This window comes from Corvus moneduloides, chromosome 20 (assembly GCF_009650955.1).
Source record: "Corvus moneduloides isolate bCorMon1 chromosome 20, bCorMon1.pri, whole genome shotgun sequence".
Lineage (NCBI taxonomy): Eukaryota > Metazoa > Chordata > Aves > Passeriformes > Corvidae > Corvus > Corvus moneduloides.
This window is the reverse complement of record NC_045495.1, coordinates 2,358,588-2,377,891: the sequence shown is the minus strand read 5'-3', so window position 1 is coordinate 2,377,891 and position 19,304 is coordinate 2,358,588. Positions and strand designations below refer to the sequence as shown.

Here is a 19,304-nt window from a genome sequence, read left to right as displayed (position 1 = left end):
TAGGTTGGGGAGGGGGTCAGGGCCCAGCGCGGGGCTGGGTTATCACCGGGTCCCTGCCAGAGCCCGGCGCGGCCGCGGCACCGGCGACGCGCGGCACCAACGCACGGCTTTCGGAAGCTCAAAATCTGCAAAAAATTACTAACACTGGCAAAAATTCTGGATTTTTAGCAGTGTTTTAAGCTGGTGGGGTCATCCTGCCTATGGAGTCAACCCCCTAAAGCTCCAGCTGATTTAGCTGTTTCAGAATTGCACTTTCTGGACAGCTTTGGGAGGCATCAGGATGTGGACTCCAAATGAAAAGCTGCTCTTTAGAGGCTCGATGCACAATCACTTTAAGCAAGACAGATACACCCCTTCCCACTCTGCACCCTTCTCACAGCCTCCCTTGCCTCCCAAACTGCTGCTGCTTAAAACACCATCAGGTTAAAAATCACATTTTGATGATATAAATTAGATTCTCTTACCTGTGGTACAAAGAGGAGCTGATGGCTCTATACCTAGAAGAATTTTAAACTCTCTTCCCTTCCTCTCACCAAGGACAGTTTATTTTTATGTGACTTTCAGCTCAAATTGTGCAAACCAGACAGGTCTGTGTTTTTATATGCAGTATCTGAGCACTCACTCTCCTGGCAGGCTGGAAGGGTCCTTGGTCTGAGTTATTAAATGCATTGGGGAAGATAACTGTGTGCTCCCCACCTCTGCGTTCCCAATACACATGAATCAAGATTTTCCAAATAAAATACTTCATCTTTTATAGGGCTGCCAAAGCCAGCTTGGAAAATCAGGAGTTTATGCAACCTGTTTCTGTGAGCTGCATGTACCACGTGCCGGGCTCAAAATCCCACAGCACTGCCTGGAAAGTTCCTGGGCACAAAAGAAAATGTCGGTAGCATCCAGCAGGACACAACTGAGCCAGTCATGGCTGTGTTTCCAAGAGCAGGGGGAAGCCCATGGACCCTTCCCTTCGCATTAAACACCTCCCACAGCACAAAACACTGTTGTTCCTTATGATTAAATGAACTGTGACATCCCGCCCAGCAGCCCAGACACAAATACAGCATTGCAGGCCCAAACCCCTTGCAGAGTGTCTCTCTTACATGTCCAAAGGGATCCAGGTGGTTGTTGGTGAGTTTTAGCTTCTGGAAGGACACCAGCTGCCGCATCCAGTGGGCTCCCGTGGCCGGGGAGTCGGGGTGCACGTACAGCCGGCCTGGCATGGCCGGCTCGGCCTTCCCGGCCACCATCCTGCAAACACAGAGAGACAGATGGCATCACCTTGGCACAGCCCAGGCACAGGAGAGCTTTTTGTCCTTGGATGCATCCCAGCGACCCTCTCGCCAGCCCTAGGGGGATGCACTGGGACACGGGGACTGGGGGAGGCTCCTGCTGCCCATGGGGTTTTTGGGATCCTTGTTTCAGCATCACAGGCTGGCAGAGTAACCCCATCCCTGCTCCCACGTTGAATTTCCTTGGGGCAGTGTCTCCACATTGGCACTGGTCAAGGAGGAGATCTTGTCTGGGTTTTTGGAAGCCTTCAAAGAACTTTCTGCAAAGGGAGATGGCCCTGAACAGCTCCCCAGGAGAAAGTACCTGTGGGCAAGAGTGGAACTGGTGTGGCTGCACCCTTCACAGCCTTTCCCAGTGGGAAGGGGCTGCTTCCCACTCTGGGGCTGCTCCCAGTACCCTTTTGCAGCTCCCCTTGCCCCACACCACCACCAGCTCTCATGGACACAAGGCCCAGCCATGAGACATCATTTAGTGGCAACGCCCTCATTACTCCACATTGTTCTCCTCTTATAAAACCCCAATAAAAGTAATATTACCAAAAACAACAGAAACTTTCCACAGCAATAAAAGGAAATGGAGAAACAGCTCTAGGGCTGGCAAAAACTAAATTAAATAGAGTTAACAACTATCCATCATCTCGGGTTCAATGTCTGAAACACATGAAGTGGCCACTGTGGCACAGAGACCCTCATTCCACTCCTCTTCCCCAGCGGCATTCCAGGACAAAAGCACACGGAAAAGGGATTTTGTTTTTAAACTGGAGCAGCCAGTTTAAGTGCAAGTAAATTATTACTGCTTTCTGGGATGTCACCGGCCTCGTTCCCTGTGAAATTTTCCACTGTTTTTCACCAGGCAGCAGCCGGTGGAAGGGTTTGGGGAAACCACAGCGAATAGTGGCAGTGAGGGAGGCTGCCCGGCATTTTGTGGGGGGAAATCAAAAGAGAAAACAACACGTTTCCTTTGTCAGAAAGCAAAAATCCCAGCTGCCTCTTGGGTAAGTAACTTCACTGGGAAAGGAAGGGAAAAATAACAGAAGACAATCAGGGCTCTGAGTAAACCACCCCACATTTCACTTTATAGCTGCTCTCCTAAAAGCAAAATATTACTATAGAAGAAAGGAATTTAAAACTTTTCTTGAGTCACATAGAGACCTAATTTTGAGGGCCAAAATGATCATCCTGTCCAGCCTCTGGTACAAGGCAGGCTGTGGTTTTACCCTCCTACACTGCACGTGTAGGATAACCTGTGCTTGTCCTAAAGCATCTTCTCCAAGAAAACTCCCCAGCCTAGAGCACTTTGGGGATGGACAACTCACCATCCCCAGCAGCACTTTTTTCCAGCAGTTAATCACCCAGCCTGTTAATAATATTTCATTTTCTATTTGTCTCCTTTAAACTTCCAGCCCTGGCTCTTGTGTCCATCATTGCTCCACCAAAAAGAGCTCCAGGATGTTGGCATCCTTCCCATGGGAAGGTGTTTATGCCGGTTTCTAAGTTTGCATGACAGACGGTTGATCCAATTGCAATTTTCCTATGGAAAAGAAGGCAAACAGAAGTGTTGTCTTACCATTTATTGTCACAGAATTTGTACCGGTGGTCGTCGGCCGGGACGATGTCGATCAACAAAATGTACTTGGTCTTGGGGTTCATTCCAGTCACTTTGACCTTGTAACTGGGAAACATCCTCCTTAGGAAAAGCAGAGGGGTATCACGTTAGCACTGGAAGCACTGGTACTCATCACGAAGCACTGGAACGATGGAAGCGTGGAGCAGCAGCCCAGAAAACAGATCCACCATCAAGTGAATTCACGTGAGGACAAATGAGCTACAAAATATTGCTGCTTTTATGTCCCCTGAATTAAACTCTCTCTTTCGAGAGAGTGCAAAAGGGGGCACAAATTTTGATGAGGGTATAGTGAAGGAGGGCTATGGGGCAGTGCCAGAAAAAGGAAAGTGCAGAGAGAGATATGGGGGGATCAACACACCCCTGTTTGTGGGAGGCTTGGACAAGGAGCCCTCACTTCTACAGGAAGCTCTACCTGGCTTATGGCAGCATCAAAATTGCAGATTTCTTGCTGCTGTGGAAGTGTTTGGAAAGTCAGGAGACCTGACTACATTTCAGAGGAAAATGAGACATGCTTTGTCATTCACACGATCCCAATATCAACCAGGTCCCCCACTACTCCCGTGTTCCCTCCAACAAACTGAGAACTGAGGATCAACAAAGCCTGTGGGAGACAAAGGGTTAAACCCTGTGGTGGTGCAGACAGGCTCCTCTTGCCCTCCCAGATTTCCCAAATGCACAGCACGCCCATTAAACCTTGCTGGAGCCACGAGCATGGCAGAACTTCCCACCAAATGTGCCCATCCCACTGGCTTCAGCAACCAACACCAAACCAGAGAGCCACACAAACCAGGGCATCACTACAGAACATTTACATGTCTTACAGACCTAAAGAGTCTTTGTGATACTAAATAATATCTTTTTATAAAGCTGTGGCTGGGAAAACAGCAGATTCCATCACAGTCTGGTCTTGCAATCCAAAGGAGATGGCCCAAAGGGATACTGACACTGCCATGGGCTTCCCAATCCCTTGAGACTGTGTCAGCAGCCAGGATTTGCAGGATTAGGCACTTCACATCCTCCGAGTAACTATTTTCTTGGCTCCATCTTCCCCACCTCCTCCTCATCCAGTAAAAACACCCAAGTCAATAGAGCAAACTGGCTCACCACAGCTTTGCAGCCACCGGCCAGGACACAAAGTTCTCCTTCCCGTCGGCACAAGGGGATGGAGGATGAGAACTGCCTCATCCTGGACTCCTTCTATTTACGTGAATTAAGATGGGCCCAAATCCTGATGCCATTTCTCCATCAGACATCGAGGCCACTTTGTCCCCCACTTTATCCCTCTTTTCCTGAGCTGGTCCAGGTCTGCAGCAGCATTTTGTCGCTGCTTGGGGAGAAGGCAACAAAATGGGCCCTGTTCAAATTCGTTTCAATTGACTCTTTTAACCGCCCTGCATAAATTCCAGATGTTTACCATGTAATTAGCCTGGACTAAAAAGGGGTGGTTTACCAATGTCCCTCTTTGATTTTCATTCATAAACTCTGCACTCCTCTTAACCTTGTCCTCCTACAGGTAAGCACCTGGGTAAATACAGTAGGACATTTCAATTTGTGAATACACAGCCCAATTCACACATTGAAAAAAATTGTATAAGGAATCCAATCTGAATGCCAAGATTTTTTTTTTTCTTAATTAGGTCTTAAAATGGCATTTAAAAATGAAACAAAAAAAGAAAAAAAAGGGGAGAAAATTATTAAAAACCAGAAATGAGATGGACACAATTTGACAGTTTGTCATACCTGCACTGGGGATTTTTATAACATTGAGCTTCTGAATTTCTTTTTTCCTCAATCATTTCATTTACCGTAGAACATCCAAGCTGCTAAAGTAGCTGAACTGATATATTGTAAATGTTAAGTGCTTTTTTAATGGCATTTAAAATTAAGCTTCAGCATATGGAGTTCATATAGCATGGACATGCCTGAGTTTATAATGTTCTTTAGTATAGCCCTCTAAAATAAATACAAAGAGCCAAAGTACTACTATAATATATACAGCTGAAATTCTTTAAGGATAACAAATGGGGACTCACATCTGATTGAAGGCGTTGCTTAACTTGCAAACCACTCACTATCTCGCAGTGGTAGCATTGTACTCAGCAGTCCACAGACCCAGCTACAACCAAGTTTGCCAACTCTCCACATTCTTTTCCAGGAAAACACAGGGTAGATTTTAGTAATTTGGCTGTGCGTGGACATTTCATCATTATTATTAGCTGCTGCATTTTGGCCTTAAATAAAAAATATGCGACTAATGTGCTGTCCAGGGACTTGTCAGTTTAATTTTCTTAATGAAAACATATTTCTCAACCCCTTGGCAGAGGCTCGTTTAGTAAATATCTCTTTGCAATATGATACAAACATGGGTTGTGCATTTCTGGTGGGAAGGCATGACAAACCCGAGAGCTGGGGCCAAGGAAATGCAGTCATAGAGACTGAATTAAAAAGAAAAAAAAAAGCAAGAGACAGCACCTAATATCATGTCCTGGCCCTTATTAAATGTCCCATTTGAAAGAAGGGAGCAGAAAACCACGATGGAGGCACCGGGCTGCACCAGCCCTGCCCGGGAGCGAGGCTGTACCTACAGTGGTTCTATAGAGCTCCCTGTCAGCCCTGGGAAGGGGCCAAAAACCTGCCTGCTTCCCCAAATTTACTACAGGTCAATGGAGCTACTCACAGCCACGAGAAGCTGCAGCTCAGCAGTAGCTTTGCATGAGCAGCCCCTCTGGCAGCTCTGTGCCGGCAGGAGCTCCAGGGCGGATGGGCGGCTCCGCGGAGGATGCTCCGCTCCAGCCAGCTCCTGGACAATAGGTTGCTTCATCATCCATTGCTCGGGGACCAGCAGAGGCACAAGAATCACCCAGTGCTGCAATAAAACTTGCCAATGTCTTGCCAAGCTCTGGGAAAGCTCAGCCTGGCTTTGGTGGGAGGTCTGAAGCAAGACCCAGGCAGATCCGTTTTATCCACCCTCCTTCCTGCATGGCTCCAAACTGGGGGAGAGCTTTGCTGCACAGAAACTGGGGACAAAAAATGGGAATTTGGGGCTTCCTGAGGAGCATCTGCAAGCAGGTGGCATCTGCTCCTCAGGGCACCTCCTGTGCCAAGGGGAGCTGCAGCCCTGCCTGGGCAAATGGGGCAGCTCAGCGAGGTTCAGTGTTGAGCACGAGTGCAGCACAGCAAAACCCAACTCTCTGGTGAAGTTTGAACCACCAATACTGAGGATATTAACTGCAGCAATTCCTGGCTTCATCATCTTTTGTTCCGACCCAAAACCTGTTTGGACACAGGGTCCATGGGCTGGAGCAAATGCCCTGAACAACCAATGCCAATGACAACACCATCCCTGGGGTGGGGACATCCAGCACTGGACCAATTTCCTACCAATTTATACTGCTTTTTTTGAAAGCCACACCAGGTGTGTGTCCAACCCAGCAGCACACCTTAGACAGAGACAGCAGGGCCACTCAGGGAGCAGGGCCCAGCAGCCACCACCAGCCCCACAGCTCCCCTGCCCACCCAGGGACCGGCCACGAGCCCTCGGAACACCCGTGTGACACACAAGGGATGCAGCACAAGCAGCCAAGCACCAGACCCAGCAGCCTCTTCTGCAAAACACCAAATTGGTAGGACCCCAATTATAGGCACATTCAAACCCATTTCTCCCTCCCTCCCTCCAGCTCCAGCCAGAGCAGAAGGGACCATCCAGACCCGTCCTGAGGGCCTTGTGTGCCCCTCAAAGGTCTCTGCTGGGTTTAGTGGCTTGGACAGGCACGTTCCTGTCCTACTCCCTGCACTGCAGCTCTCACTGCCCTTCACAGGTCAAACCTTACATCAGTTTTTATGCTCACAAGAGAAAGGCACCCTCAAAGAAAGCGATCGTGGGGAAAGGCTACGGTGCCTCCTGTGTGAGCAGGACACCCCACATGGCATTAAAATCTCACAGTCTGGCACCCAGTGATGCTCTGGGGAGAGCAGAGGGGCTGAGCCTGGCTTTGGGGACCGTGGGCAGTGAGAGCAGGGTTGGCATCACCAGAGCTTGGCACCACACTGCCACAGCCCCAGCTAAACCCTTCCCTGCAGATGAAATGTAGCAAAAACAGTAAAAGCCAGGAAAATAAACAAGCAGCACAATTCCACAGGCCTCCCAAGCTTCAAAGATGATGTGCTAGTGAATTATTTGTTCTGATAATGAAGCAGTCACTGCTTAGCTAAGTTTATGCTAGGCACATTTTATCTCTACATGATATTCACAAATTGTTTTAAAATGAACTGTTAGAATAAGCATCTCTTGTTTATTTATTTATACTATTACTATCCAATCCCCTTAACCGTGGAGCAGCTGCTGACATGGAGCCAAAGCTTCTATTATGTTCAAACAAAGTTTAATTGATGTGTAATTGGCTGGTTGGATTTGGAAGTGAGCGATAAGAGGAAAGCTTTGCTTTCCTTTGGGGCAGCAGTTCCCAGCCTTTCAAGCTTGGCCTCTTTGTGGGCATCTCACGTGTATTTTAATCCCCATATGAGCAGGTCTGGTTGATCCTGGAGAGATGGGTGGCTGCAAAGCTCCCACGTGCAATAAAATCTTATTTTTTGGGCAGCGGAGAGCAAACCAGAAAAGTGGAGAGGATCAGAGCTGACTGAGGAGCTCAAATACTCATCTGAGCCGTGGCTGTGCTGTGCCACACTGCACATCAGCGACAAACCCTCACTGGCCTCCTGCTCACCAGGATTTAATCTGGCCTTCACTTAGATGCCAACACCATTCCTGATGTCCCTGTGGATGCATTAGCTGGGAAGGGATGTCTCTGACCAGCACAGGGTAAGGAGGGAATTCAAACAGTATTTCCATAGAGGAAACTGCATGGAAACAAAACACCTGAGCAACTCAAGCCATGTCCTCACCATGGACAAGGCTGTCAGTGCTCTCTGAGGCCCATGGGTTTATGGGGACTGGTGCTCATTGCACATCCCTGAATGTGGATGGTCCTTCAGATACTACAGCGTGCTTCTTTCTGTCCTTTCAAGGGGCTAAAAACATCCCCAAGCACTTACTAGCTGAAGTTCTATTTTTTAAGACAGTAAGACAAAGATTTCCAAAGACAGACAAAGATTTTACAGTCCTTGCTTTTGGGGTGGTCAAGTAAATCAGTGACTGATTTTTGGAAGCTCCTGTGTGGTGCTGCCTGGGAAGGTGCTGCCTGTGGCAGATCAAGCTGCAGAAGGATCAGAAAAGTACTGTTCACTCAACATCTTGGCTAACAAGCCATGTCATGGCTGAGCAACCACCTCCTCAGAACCTGCTGGGCATGCTGAGATGCCACCAGAGATGGTTTCAGAACACCGAGGCAGATAACACACCTGCATCCCTGAAAACAACTAATGTGGCCCCAAATTCTTCTTGAGAATTGGCCATGGCTGCTTGAGGATGCTTCTACTTGTCTTCATTGTTAGAAGGGAAAAGAATGGTGTCCGGAGGCTTCAAGAACTATGTCTCCGTCCTGATGACCTTTCTTCATTTTTTTCTAATTGCCCTTCTTTTGACGAGTATTTCTTCCACTGACTTAACGCATCTTTAAAAATAATATTCTCCAGGGCAGATTGAAACAAATTTGGGGATGTCAGCTGTTTCTTTTAGCCTTTTAAATGGCATTTCCTTTTTGATAGATTCTTGCTTTCAGAAAATACTTTAGAGAGATCAAAGAGTTTTTCAACAGGGTCCCATTTTCCCAGTATATCCTAACCCTCAGTCCCTTATTTCTCTTATCACCCACGCCACTCCGTTATGACGCTCTGTATACAAAGTAAGGGCAGTTAACTTTGAAGTGCTGGATTAGCCCATGCCAGATCCTTGCCTCAGAATAACAAACAATACAGGTTCAACAGGAGTTCTCATCAGTAGTTCATTTTTCAGCCCCAAATTCACTGTCACTAACACAAGCAACATTGAACTCTCAGTCTATGGGCAGATAGGAGAGATTTATCTGGTGGCAGGACCATGACCTAGTGATGAGAAGGTCAGACAGTTAAGGGATTTTTATATTTTGGAATGGCGAGGTTGTATTTTTTCCTTCTGGCTAGCACATCTAATTTTTAAATAAAACATTGTTTCTCACATACTTGAGAACTTGGTTAGCTGGATGGCTGCTTTCATGGTCTAGAAACATTTCCTCTCTTTGCCCCATGGTGACTCGAGGCACAGGCAGGCTCCTGGCCACGGGCTGCTTCTCTGGGCTTTCATTTTGCCGCAGCTGAAGGTCCCAACGTGCCTGAGGATGGGAGAGGTGGTGCCAGCAGCACCAGCAGCACAGCACAAAGGTGCCTCAGAGAGAACCTGGGCAGGAGCGTGGCCACCAACAGCAGTTCAGGGCAGGTTTGCTCCCTCTCCACCCCAGCTCCCTCGGCAGTGCAGCCCCTCCTGCTCCATGTGGGCTTCGGAGGAGCCGAGGCAGCCTCGGCACTGGTGGATCCATAGCCCCAGTGTCCAGGAGCCTTTGAGGCAGCAGCAGAGCCCCAGCAGCGGTTGGGACCTTCCCCAGCTGGTCTGGCCTTGACCAAAGCCTCCCCTCACCCTGCCACAGCTCCAGTGTAAGGACAAGCAGGGAAAGCTTTGGGAACACCCTTAACCATGAACATCCCATGTCTTTAAAAAGCAGGGATTGCTGCTTGAAGAGAGAAGTGTATTAGGAACTAAATTCCCATCCCTGCCCTGCTCGGCGTGCACAAGCCCTGTCTCCCTTGCCAAAGCTGTCGACAACTTTAGCAGCACAGCCAAGAGCCATGGGAGTTTGCTCCTGCTTTTTCTCTAAAAGCAGGAGTTTGCCCGAACAGGATAATTCCAGGACCCCAAATTTAGGAGCAAGCAGATCAAACATTCCTCAAATATCTATTTTATTTCTATGTTTTAAATTGACGGCTCACATTCCTTCGTTGATCTTGGATATTAAGGTTTGCTTTTGGATCAAAAACCTTCAGCAGAAATTCTTGTAACTGCCTCAAAAGATTCTGGACAAATATTTCCCTTTAATTGTAATGAGAACTGGGCATCCATATGCCCCACAGAGCCATGGAAAATTTAACTTTTAAAGGATTATTCACACAGGAAAGCTGCACCAGCTTAGCCAAAGCATTTATACTTCTTCAGACCTTGATGTCCTAAAAACTAGTTTTATTTTGGTTTACTAAAGTTGATTAGGAACAGATTTTTTTTCAACTGAAATAAGCCACTTTTAAAATGAAACTTGAACATCTAAAGAGGATTTGCATCTTTTCCACACATGCAAGCTGCTTTATTGATTCTATTTTTTTCCTCTGCAGCATTTTCCTACATACGCTTCTTAAAACCTGCTACCATAGAGACCAAAGCTGTCTTTGTACCTGTGCACATCCTGCACTCCAGCCAAAACTCAAATTCAGTATCTCGAGCCTCCTGTTACATCTCAGGGATGGTTCTGCTACCACAGAGAAATGACATGTTATTTTCTCTTCAGGAACTGCTCACAAAAAAGTGACCAGGCATCCTGTGAACTGGCATTTTTTACTGCTTAGACAAAAGCTTTATCAAACTGTTTGTCCTTGGCAATACCTGGATAGAAATTGCAATGCTGCAAAGACTGGCACCATGGCAAAAAACCTAGGGAACAGCTAAATAAATAATCTAACAGAAAGAAGAAATCCTGAGCCAGGAACACTGTGGAAGCAAAGATTAACTTCCAGCAGAAATAAAGTCTGAAAGATGAGATTTCACAAAGAATGGTTTGCCATGAGCTACAAAAAAATTCACAATTGTTCAGTTAAATAATAGCACATAAAAGCAAGAGAACGAAATCGGAAAGCCAGATTTATAATGAAGTCCCTCATTTGCTTTCTGCTTTCCCCACCCCTTGTACAATTTCACAACTATGGAATTCCTAAAATCCCACAGGAAAGGTGTGCACCCTGCTAGGACAGAGCGATGCCCCCACAGCAGGGCGGCCAGAGGGGAGGACTCCAGATGTGCAGCTGCATCTGCATCCTCTAATACACCCTGTGCCCTTTATTAGCATCTAGATTGATTTGATTAATTTGATTGAACAGGACCTCATCGACTGGAACTTTTCAGTGGTGGTGGTTTTTAGGGTATTTTTTGGTTAAATATTTTTTCTAGGGGGAGGGATTTTTTTGGTTGGTTTGGTTTTGGAAGGTTTTTTGTTTGTTTTAACACACACATATGTGTATGTGCATATATATACACGGGAGGGTTTGTGAACAATTATTTCCAAAACCAGGCATGCACAGCTCGCTGTGGGTGGTGGACTCATTCCCCCATCCCTGGAAAGTGCCCCAGCTGGGTGAGAGCAGGGATGGAACCGGGATGCTGGAGCGTGGACCAGGAGCGGCCGCCCCGCCGGGGTTCCACGGAGAGGGGCTGCTCCCAGCCCCCCGAACAACGGGATTCCCTCTGCCTCCCGAAAAACCTGCCCTGCAAAACGCCCCTCGCCAGCGGGGCAGTGCCTGAAGGGATCACCCGTGGCTGCCGCTTTTCCTCCCGTTCCCCTCCGGTTCGGGCAGCCCGCGGGTACCCAGCGCTCCAGGCAGCGCCGGGGACGCGGCAATCTCTGCACCGCATCCATTCAGCCTTTTAAAACCATCACCGGATAATCCTCTGGAGGAGAAATCCGTAATTAGAGCAAACCTCGAAGAGGAGGAAGGAGAGGAAGGCTCTGAGGGATGGAGCCGGCACCCATCCTGCGGGCGCTGCCACGGGTGCTCTAAGGGATCTGAGCGCTTTTCTCCAAAGTTCAGGAAACTTTGCTAACATAAACTTTTTATCTTTTGATGATCCTTTTAATATAAAATAATCTCTTTTTTTTTCCCCTCCCACAATGAAGCAGTCGGACATTAAAAAGATAGCGAGTGCATTTTAAAGATGTTTCCACTTTATAAATCAAACTTTCTTGGCAACAACATGATTTCTATTTCAATGCTGAGCTTGCTGTGTTCTCCTAGTATCTCCTACAGATCAGTCCTAAGAGGCAGTAATAATCCCGTAAAGTAATTCTCAGCCCTAAATTCTCGATAATTTATAGTTGGCTCGTTCTGTGGAGCTCTACAAAGAATGAAACAAATGACTCCCCCTTTCCCCCCAACTAAGTTATCAATATTTGCCTTGTTTATACAAAAAAGCTATTTTACACCATTGCCATGGAATTAATGCTTCCGCTGAGCTTTACATTTCCTCTCCATTGAGTGAACTTGTCATTAAAGTCACTCTTTTTTTTTGTTGTTTGAAATTTAAAAATCAGGCTTCCATTTCTTTTCGTTTGTGCCCCTTGAGGTCAGACAGACCTACGTTTAAATGATTTCAACTAACGGCATTCAGGGGCATCTCTGTGCCTGCTGGGAAGGGGATTAGAGTCCTAATTAGTGCCTGCAATTAGCCGCTTTCCCTCTTTCCACACCCTCCCAATGCTAAATGCAAGTGCACACAAATCTCCATTAGCCATGGGTTTTTTTAATTGGGTCAAGAGGAGGTTTATTATTGCGACTCTCTGTTTAAATAGCTTGGGTAAAATAAAATCTGCATGAAGTAATAATTTTCATTTTGTCCTTTGCATGGGGATTACCAGCAGATTCCAGCTCGTGGGCTGCCCTGCCCTCAGCACGGCCACGCGCGGCATCGCTATGGACCGAGACTCGAGCCGCCACGGGATTTAAGCTGTTCGCTGTTTCGGCCATTCTCATGCTAATTATTTTGTGTATTTTTGCTGTCGATGCTGCCTCAGAGCCCAGCCCGGGCTGGGAGACCGAGCCCGGTCCTGGCACCGGCGGCGCGGGGGCTGCGGTCCCGCTGCGGAGGCTCCGGGGCTGTGCCTCGCTGCTAAAAACCTGCTAAAAACACCGATAAAAGAAAGCCCTCGCCCTGTATTTTGACACCATTTGCAGCCCAACCCAGTGAAAAAAAAAGGTCCTTTTGTTTCGTATTATTCATCAGCATTTCAGCCATTTCTTCCTTCTTCTTTTTTTTTAAATTCAAAACTGTTTCTAAAAAGAAATTTAAATTTCTCTTAGCTCGATGGCGCTGCACTGATTTTCGCAATTGGAGAATTTGGCTCGGGTAACTTAAAAACCACGAAGTTTTGTACATCTTGTGGTCTACTCCCCATCCCATCCTCCTGAAAGGTGCGCTGCCCGCTGCCAGCTCCACCGGACAAGGAATGTGGGACTGAGCCCTATACATATGGAGTTGTTTAAACAACCCACGTTAAGACTTACGAAGAGATAACATGCACGTTTGGGATGCTTAAGGTCTAGAATTTGGTAAAGATATTACACGTTCCCCTCACAGACACACTCAGATACTATAAATTAAGGGTGAAATATCTGAGGTCTTGATCCCCTCATCTGAGCTGACTCAGGGAGCAGACCTATCCAAATGAATCCGGCTCTTCCCATCAGCAGACGCTGCAGAACAAGCCCTGAGATTTTATACACCAAAATAGGGTGTGATAAGGACAGAGTTACCTGCACAATCACTTCATAAACAGCCACACAGCAAATAAATGGAAGATTCCCGGGACGTACACACCCTCTCCAGGGGGACTAACGGGAATATCTTGCTTATTAGAGTACAACTTCCCTACACCGACCAGCTGCTGCATAGAGCAGCACTGCCGGGACAGAGGAAAGCAGAGGGAGAACGCTCACCAAACCCAAAAATCCAGTGCCGAGGGCTGGGTTCTGGGTCTCACAGTGTGAGCAACAAACAGGGGAGGAAAGTCACACACACACACTCTATGAGCACCCCTGGCTGCCCTGCACGAAGGATCAGAGACAACAGAGAAATAAAGAATGCATAGAAATTATTTGTGGGGTTTTTTCTCTGTTTTCTCCCCCCTGTTTGAGTCTGCCTGCACAGCTCGCTAGCACGGTGTGAAACAAGCAATCGCAGGGCATGGCAGAACTTCTCAGCTGTGCTGGAATTAAATTTTAACACCTCAGTTTTTCTTTCCCAGCAGCAGCGAGGCGAGCCCGCTGCCGCAGAAGCCAAGGACAGATACTTTGGTGCCCACGGTGACACCCGCCTAATTTTCTTGGGAATTATCTGATTCCCGAGCCAGTGATGGTCTGAGGTGTAATTCTGATGCTTAATTTTCTGACATTAATTCTGCTATCTCCCACCAGAGCAGCCCGGGCAGGAAAGGAGCCCTGAGCAGATGCAGGGCTGAGTCCTTTGGGGAACTGAAGCCTCTGTGAGACTCTGGTCTCCCTCCCTGGGTGTGCACACTGAGGGGGCTCTAATTTGGTAAAAATAATAGATTGTTTCCAAGGGAAAACAGATTTTTTTTTTACCCAGAAGTGGCACCCATTTCTCTTTCAGTTTTGAGATTAAAAGAACCTTCGTACTGCTAAAACTCTGGTGTAAAATATCCCAGCACAGGTCTTGATACACGACACAGAAAAGGGAAAGGGGTTTGCTTTGTGGGGAAAAAAAAATAAAGCCACAATTATGCTAATATCCTAATTAAAAAATAATTTAAAAAAAATTACGAGAGAGAATCGGGACTAACTATTCCAAACGACTCCACATTTTCTTGCATCTACAGTCCAATTGCCACACTCAAACATATGTACAGTTTACACTGAGAAAATGATCTTACTAAAATCTGCAATCACAGCTCTGCAAAACCCAGTCTTGGCAATTCAAAACCCAGTCAGGACATTTCATAGAGATCAGAAGCAATACATGTTTGCAGGGAATTTTTACTAACCTGCCTGCTTTGGTTATTATCATTTCTGTGCCAGCTTCATGAAATTTCTTCCATAGCTCCTTCTCATGGAGATAGACTTTGATATTTTCTATTGTCTGTAAAAAAATAAAGATAATGAGAACAGCAAGAAACGATGGAGAAAACCTGGGAGAAGGGCTGGGAAGGGCCGTGGAAGGGCTGAGGCTGGGGACACCCAGGGCCCACGCTGCAGCCGAGGCTCCAGGCAAAGCCACCAGCCTGTGCGGGAGGAGGATGGAGTCTCAAAAATTCCACTGCCCTTTGCCAAAAGTAAGAGAAACAAACGGAGGCCGGTTTTAATTGCAGACTTTCACAACCAGGCAGGACACTGCGGCTAAATGGAATTTTTTTTTTCTTTTTTTTCTTTTTTTTTCCCTAGGGGAAAAAAAGTCTGTTGGGGTAGACTCGCCCTAAGGCTCCCAAAAACCAGGGCCAGGAGCAGCCGTGAGGACACCCACAGGGACAATGGCTCTGTGTCCAGGGCCGCACTTTGTGCGTTCCACGGGATGCTGGGAACATCGCAGAGGCATGGCTGTGCGCGGGGCGAAGTCACAGAAGTCGCGTTTCATTTAGAGATTGGAAAAAACCCCAGTGAATACCCTGCCGAGCCGCATCCCCGGGAGGAGCGGCGGCGGCTCTGCCACCCGTCGGACCCGGCTGCGGCTCTCGGTGCTCGCTCTTTACCGCCCTGCGCACCGACAGCAGGCACGCGGTGGCCTGCTGTGGACAGGGAAAATAAAACAAAATAATAACAACAAAATATAAAAGCAAAAAAAAGTGAAGAAAAATGCGCTTTCCTCGCAATCCCTCCCCGTGTCGTCGCCAGGGTAGATGCGCGGTTACAGGCCGGGCTGGTGGCGGGGGTGAGGGCGCAGCTGGCGGGCAGGGCAGCACGCGGGGCCGGATGGTCCGTACCTGCTCAGGGTCGGGGAGCTGCGGGCTGCTGAGCGGCGTGGTGCTCCCCCCGGCTACGCCGAGGACGGGGGAGCCGGCGGAGGTGTCCGCATGGCCGGGCGCGGGGGCTGTTGGAAACCCTTCCTCGGTTTCAGACAGGCTTTTCTCCTGGAGCATTTCCTTGGGGGAGAGAGGTGCAACGTTAGCTCGCGGCACCAGGGGCCATGTCCAACCCATGCCCCTCGCCCAGCACTGGACACAGCCACCTGCGAGGTCAGGCCCTCCCGATCCGGCCCGTGGTCTTTCCTCGGGCGGCGGCACTCGGCAACACTGGGATGTGACACCGCCGGCCCCGGGGGAAGCCGCTTGCCCGGCAGAGCCAGGCCGGGCCCGCTGGCCCCCGCGGGGGAGCCGCCCACGCGTGGCTGCGCTCCCGCTTGAGGCCAGGGCAGCTCATCTCTGGTGTGGCCGCAGCCCCCCAGCCCCAACTCTCTCTCCTCTGCCCTCCTCCTCTCCCCTCCGGTACCCGTTGGGGAGGGCAGCCCGGCCCGGTCGGTCTCTGTGCCCCGTCCCGTCGGAGCTGCGGGGGCTCCACGATGAAGCGCTGCGGCGGAGACGGACGGTGTAAACAGGGGGAGTGCTGGGCTCCGAGATAAAAGGGCCCCTCTTAAACTTGGACGGAGACTGGGAAAAGCCAATAAAGATAAGGCCTGACAGCTCCGCCGGGGCTGCCGCGCATCAACGCCGACTTTTACAGCGCGGAGGGACGCGGCTGCCCGCCCCGCTTGACGGATGGATGGACAGACAGACGGACGGGCAGCAGCAGCATGGAGGGGGAGCAGCTCCGAGGAGGCTGTGGGGTGCCGATCCCAGGGGCCAAAACCAGCGCTGGCCATGGACCTGCGGTGCCTGAGGGAGCGCTCCTGTCCCCGGCCCACAGCCCCAGTCCCTGCCCCGAGCCGCCAAGGCCGAGCCGCTGTTCAGGACAGTGGTGGTCCCGATGTTAAATGCAGGGGGAGAGCAGGGCTGGGACCCCAAACTCCAGCTCCAGCAGAGCTCCAGGGAGAGCGGGGCTAGGACCCCAATTTCCAGCTCCAGCAGAGCTCTGGTGTGAGCAGGACTGAGACTCCCAGCTCCAGTCCCACCAGAATTCCAGTGAGAGCTCCCACCGAGGAGCCAGACAACCAGCCCGGCTGTGTGCGAGTGGACACACATACCCCAGTGACCAGCCGCAGTCCCCGGGTCAGGGAGCGCTGAGCGGGGAGCACGGTACAGGGCCCGGTGCCCCGAGAGCTCCGCAGGTCCCTCTGCCCGGCTCGGGGTGTCGGGACTGGGTGGCCCCAGCCCGGCCGAAGCGCCGAGGTTTCCCAGCGTCCAACCGCACCGCGGAGCTGGGTGACCGGGAGGGCACAGGTGGGAGGTATCCTCGGCGAAGCCCGAGGGCAAAGCTCCAGCCCCGGACTGGGACCCCGGTGCTCCCGGCACGGAGCAGGTTGGCTGGCGGGGAGCAGCAGGGAGCAGCGGGGCAGGCTGGCGGCAGTGTCCCGGCACAGGCCGGGCTCGGCGGGCTGCAGGGAGCCCCGCACCCTTGGACCCCCGCTCCTTCCCGTCCTTCCCCCCGCACCCCGGGAACTCACACGGCCGGCCGAGGGGCAGGAGGCGCAGAGGGGGGCTCCGGGCTTGGCCTGGGGGCGGCTGCGGCATGAAGGGCATCCGCGGGGCGCTCAGGCCGGGAGCGGCTCCGCGGCCCCCGATGGCAGCGGCGTGCGGGGCATCCCCCGCTGCGCGGATTCACTTTCCCTTGATCTCGGCGGAAAATGTTCCATAAAGATCCAGTTTGGGGCCTTTCGACTCCCTCCCTCTTTGTCTCCCCCCCTCCCTTTTCCCTTCCCCTCCTGTTGCTGACGTTGCCGCTGTCAATCACATCCCCTTACACCGACTCTGTCCCGCTCCGCCCGGCCCGGCCCGGCCCGGCCCCGTGCCCGCCCGACGGTCCGCACCGGGGGGCACCGGCGGGGGCAGCGGCCGCCCGGCCCCCGCGCACCGGAGCCGGCCACGGCCTTCCCCGGCCTGCTTCGGCGCTGCGCCGGGCCTGGCGGCGAGCGGAGCCGCTCGCTGCTCCGGGGGGAGCCCGGGGAGAGGGGACATCCTCGGCACCACCGCCCCCACACAGCCCCGACGGTCCTGGCGCTCTCCACTGCCAGCCGGGGAGCCGGGCCCGGCGGGGGCTGCAGCGGGGGGCATAGGCCGCGCTTGGAAGGGCACCTGGCTCGGCGGGACCCTGCGGCGGGAGCCGGAGTAGCCCGGGAGAGGTGATGAGAAAGAGCCGGGATCAGGCCTGGGCAGGGGTCCCGCCTCAGGAGGGGCCTAAAACTCCTTCGGGTTCCCTGACCCTGCACTGCAGCCGAACCATCCGTGTCCGCCGGTCTACGGCCTGCCTTCGGTTGCGGGTCTCCCTGCGACCCCGGGGACGAGGACAGGACTCCCCCTCCTCCCCATGTGGCGACAGGCAGCCCCGAGCCTTGCCACAAGGCAGGCAGGAGCTGGGCGGCCACAACGGAGCGACGGCGAGGCCAGGCTGTCAGGGCCTCCCCGAAGTGAGGGCGGCAAGGGGAGAGGCGCGCGCGGCCTCTCACACCACCCAGATGGAGCTCCCTCACCCTACGGCACGGGCACCGCCTGCTCGGAGCTCCCACCACCACACTAAACCCCCAAATCAGGAGAAGAACCCACTCGGGAGAGTCCCCGCGTGCTGTCGCGACTGAAAGGGCCACTTCAGCTCGGCTGTCGCGATTACCAAGCCACACACACTCATACCCCCGCAGCGCTGTCCCCCCTGTGCTAAACTGACCCTCACATCCGAACCGCGCCCAGGCCCCCGCGCTACCCCCTGTACATACGCCTGTCGCGACAGCTCCACTGCTGTGCCCCGCGACTATATCGCGACAGCACCGCCAGGCTCTGCTCTGCACAGCGCCCCCCGAGCCCGTGCGCATCCCCTCCGCCCCTCTCCGCGCCCGCGGGCAGGAGCCCTTACCCGAGCCGGGGGTCCCGGGCGGGCGCCGAGGCGCCGCTCGCTCCCGCAGCGCCGGGCTCACAGGGACCCCGCCATGGGCCGGCGGGGCTGCGCGGGGCAGGGGTCTTATCGGGGTTTTCTTGAAAGTGAATTTAAACCCAAACTCACTCCCACCGTCACGTGGTGCCGAAATTGGGAACAGGAGCAGAATAAAAAGTAAAGTGGGGTCAACCTCGTAATGAACCTTTTCCCCACTCCTACAAAAAAAAAAAAAAAAAAAAAAAGAGAAAAGAAAAGAAAGAAGGAAAGGGAAGGAAAAAAAAAAAAAAAAAAAAAAAAAAAGAGGACCCCGGCGGGCCGGGGGATGCGAGCTTGGGAGCGGCGAGCGGTTTCCGCAGGAGCCAGCGGGACGGGGCAGGTGAGACCGGGCCGCGGCGGGCACCGACGGGGCCGGGGCGAGACGGGAGCCGCGAGCGTCCCGCCCCCGCACAGACCGAGCAGGGGCTGAGAAGGGCCTAAGGGTGAGGAGCCGTCCCGGCGAGAGGCAGCGAGAGGCCCGGCGCAGCCGGGAGCTCCCGGGAGCGCTGCTCCCGCCGCTGACCTGCCCCGCTCGGTTCCCCGCTGGTTCCGCGGTCGCAGCTGCCTCTGAGCTACGGGCCCGAGCCCCGACCCCGCCGCCGCGGAGGGTGCGCGCAGCCGAGCACCGCGCCCGCCCC

The 19,304-nt window shown here is 51.8% G+C and overlaps 1 protein-coding gene across 1 annotated transcript in view; it reads right to left on the bottom strand.

Moving 5' to 3' along the window:
• Positions 1–15,860, bottom strand: part of TBX4 (T-box transcription factor 4) — a 32,952-nt gene extending 17,092 nt beyond the window's left edge. The window contains exons 1-4 of the mRNA XM_032129993.1: positions 15,594–15,860; positions 14,661–14,755; positions 2,854–2,973; positions 1,098–1,245 (exon numbers count right to left, since the gene is read on the bottom strand). Coding sequence (XP_031985884.1) covers positions 1,098–1,245; positions 2,854–2,973; positions 14,661–14,755; positions 15,594–15,809 — 579 coding nt within the window. The 5' untranslated portion in view covers positions 15,810–15,860. The remainder of the gene's footprint in view (positions 1–1,097; positions 1,246–2,853; positions 2,974–14,660; positions 14,756–15,593) is intronic.
• Between the last annotated feature and the right edge of the window lie 3,444 nt (positions 15,861–19,304).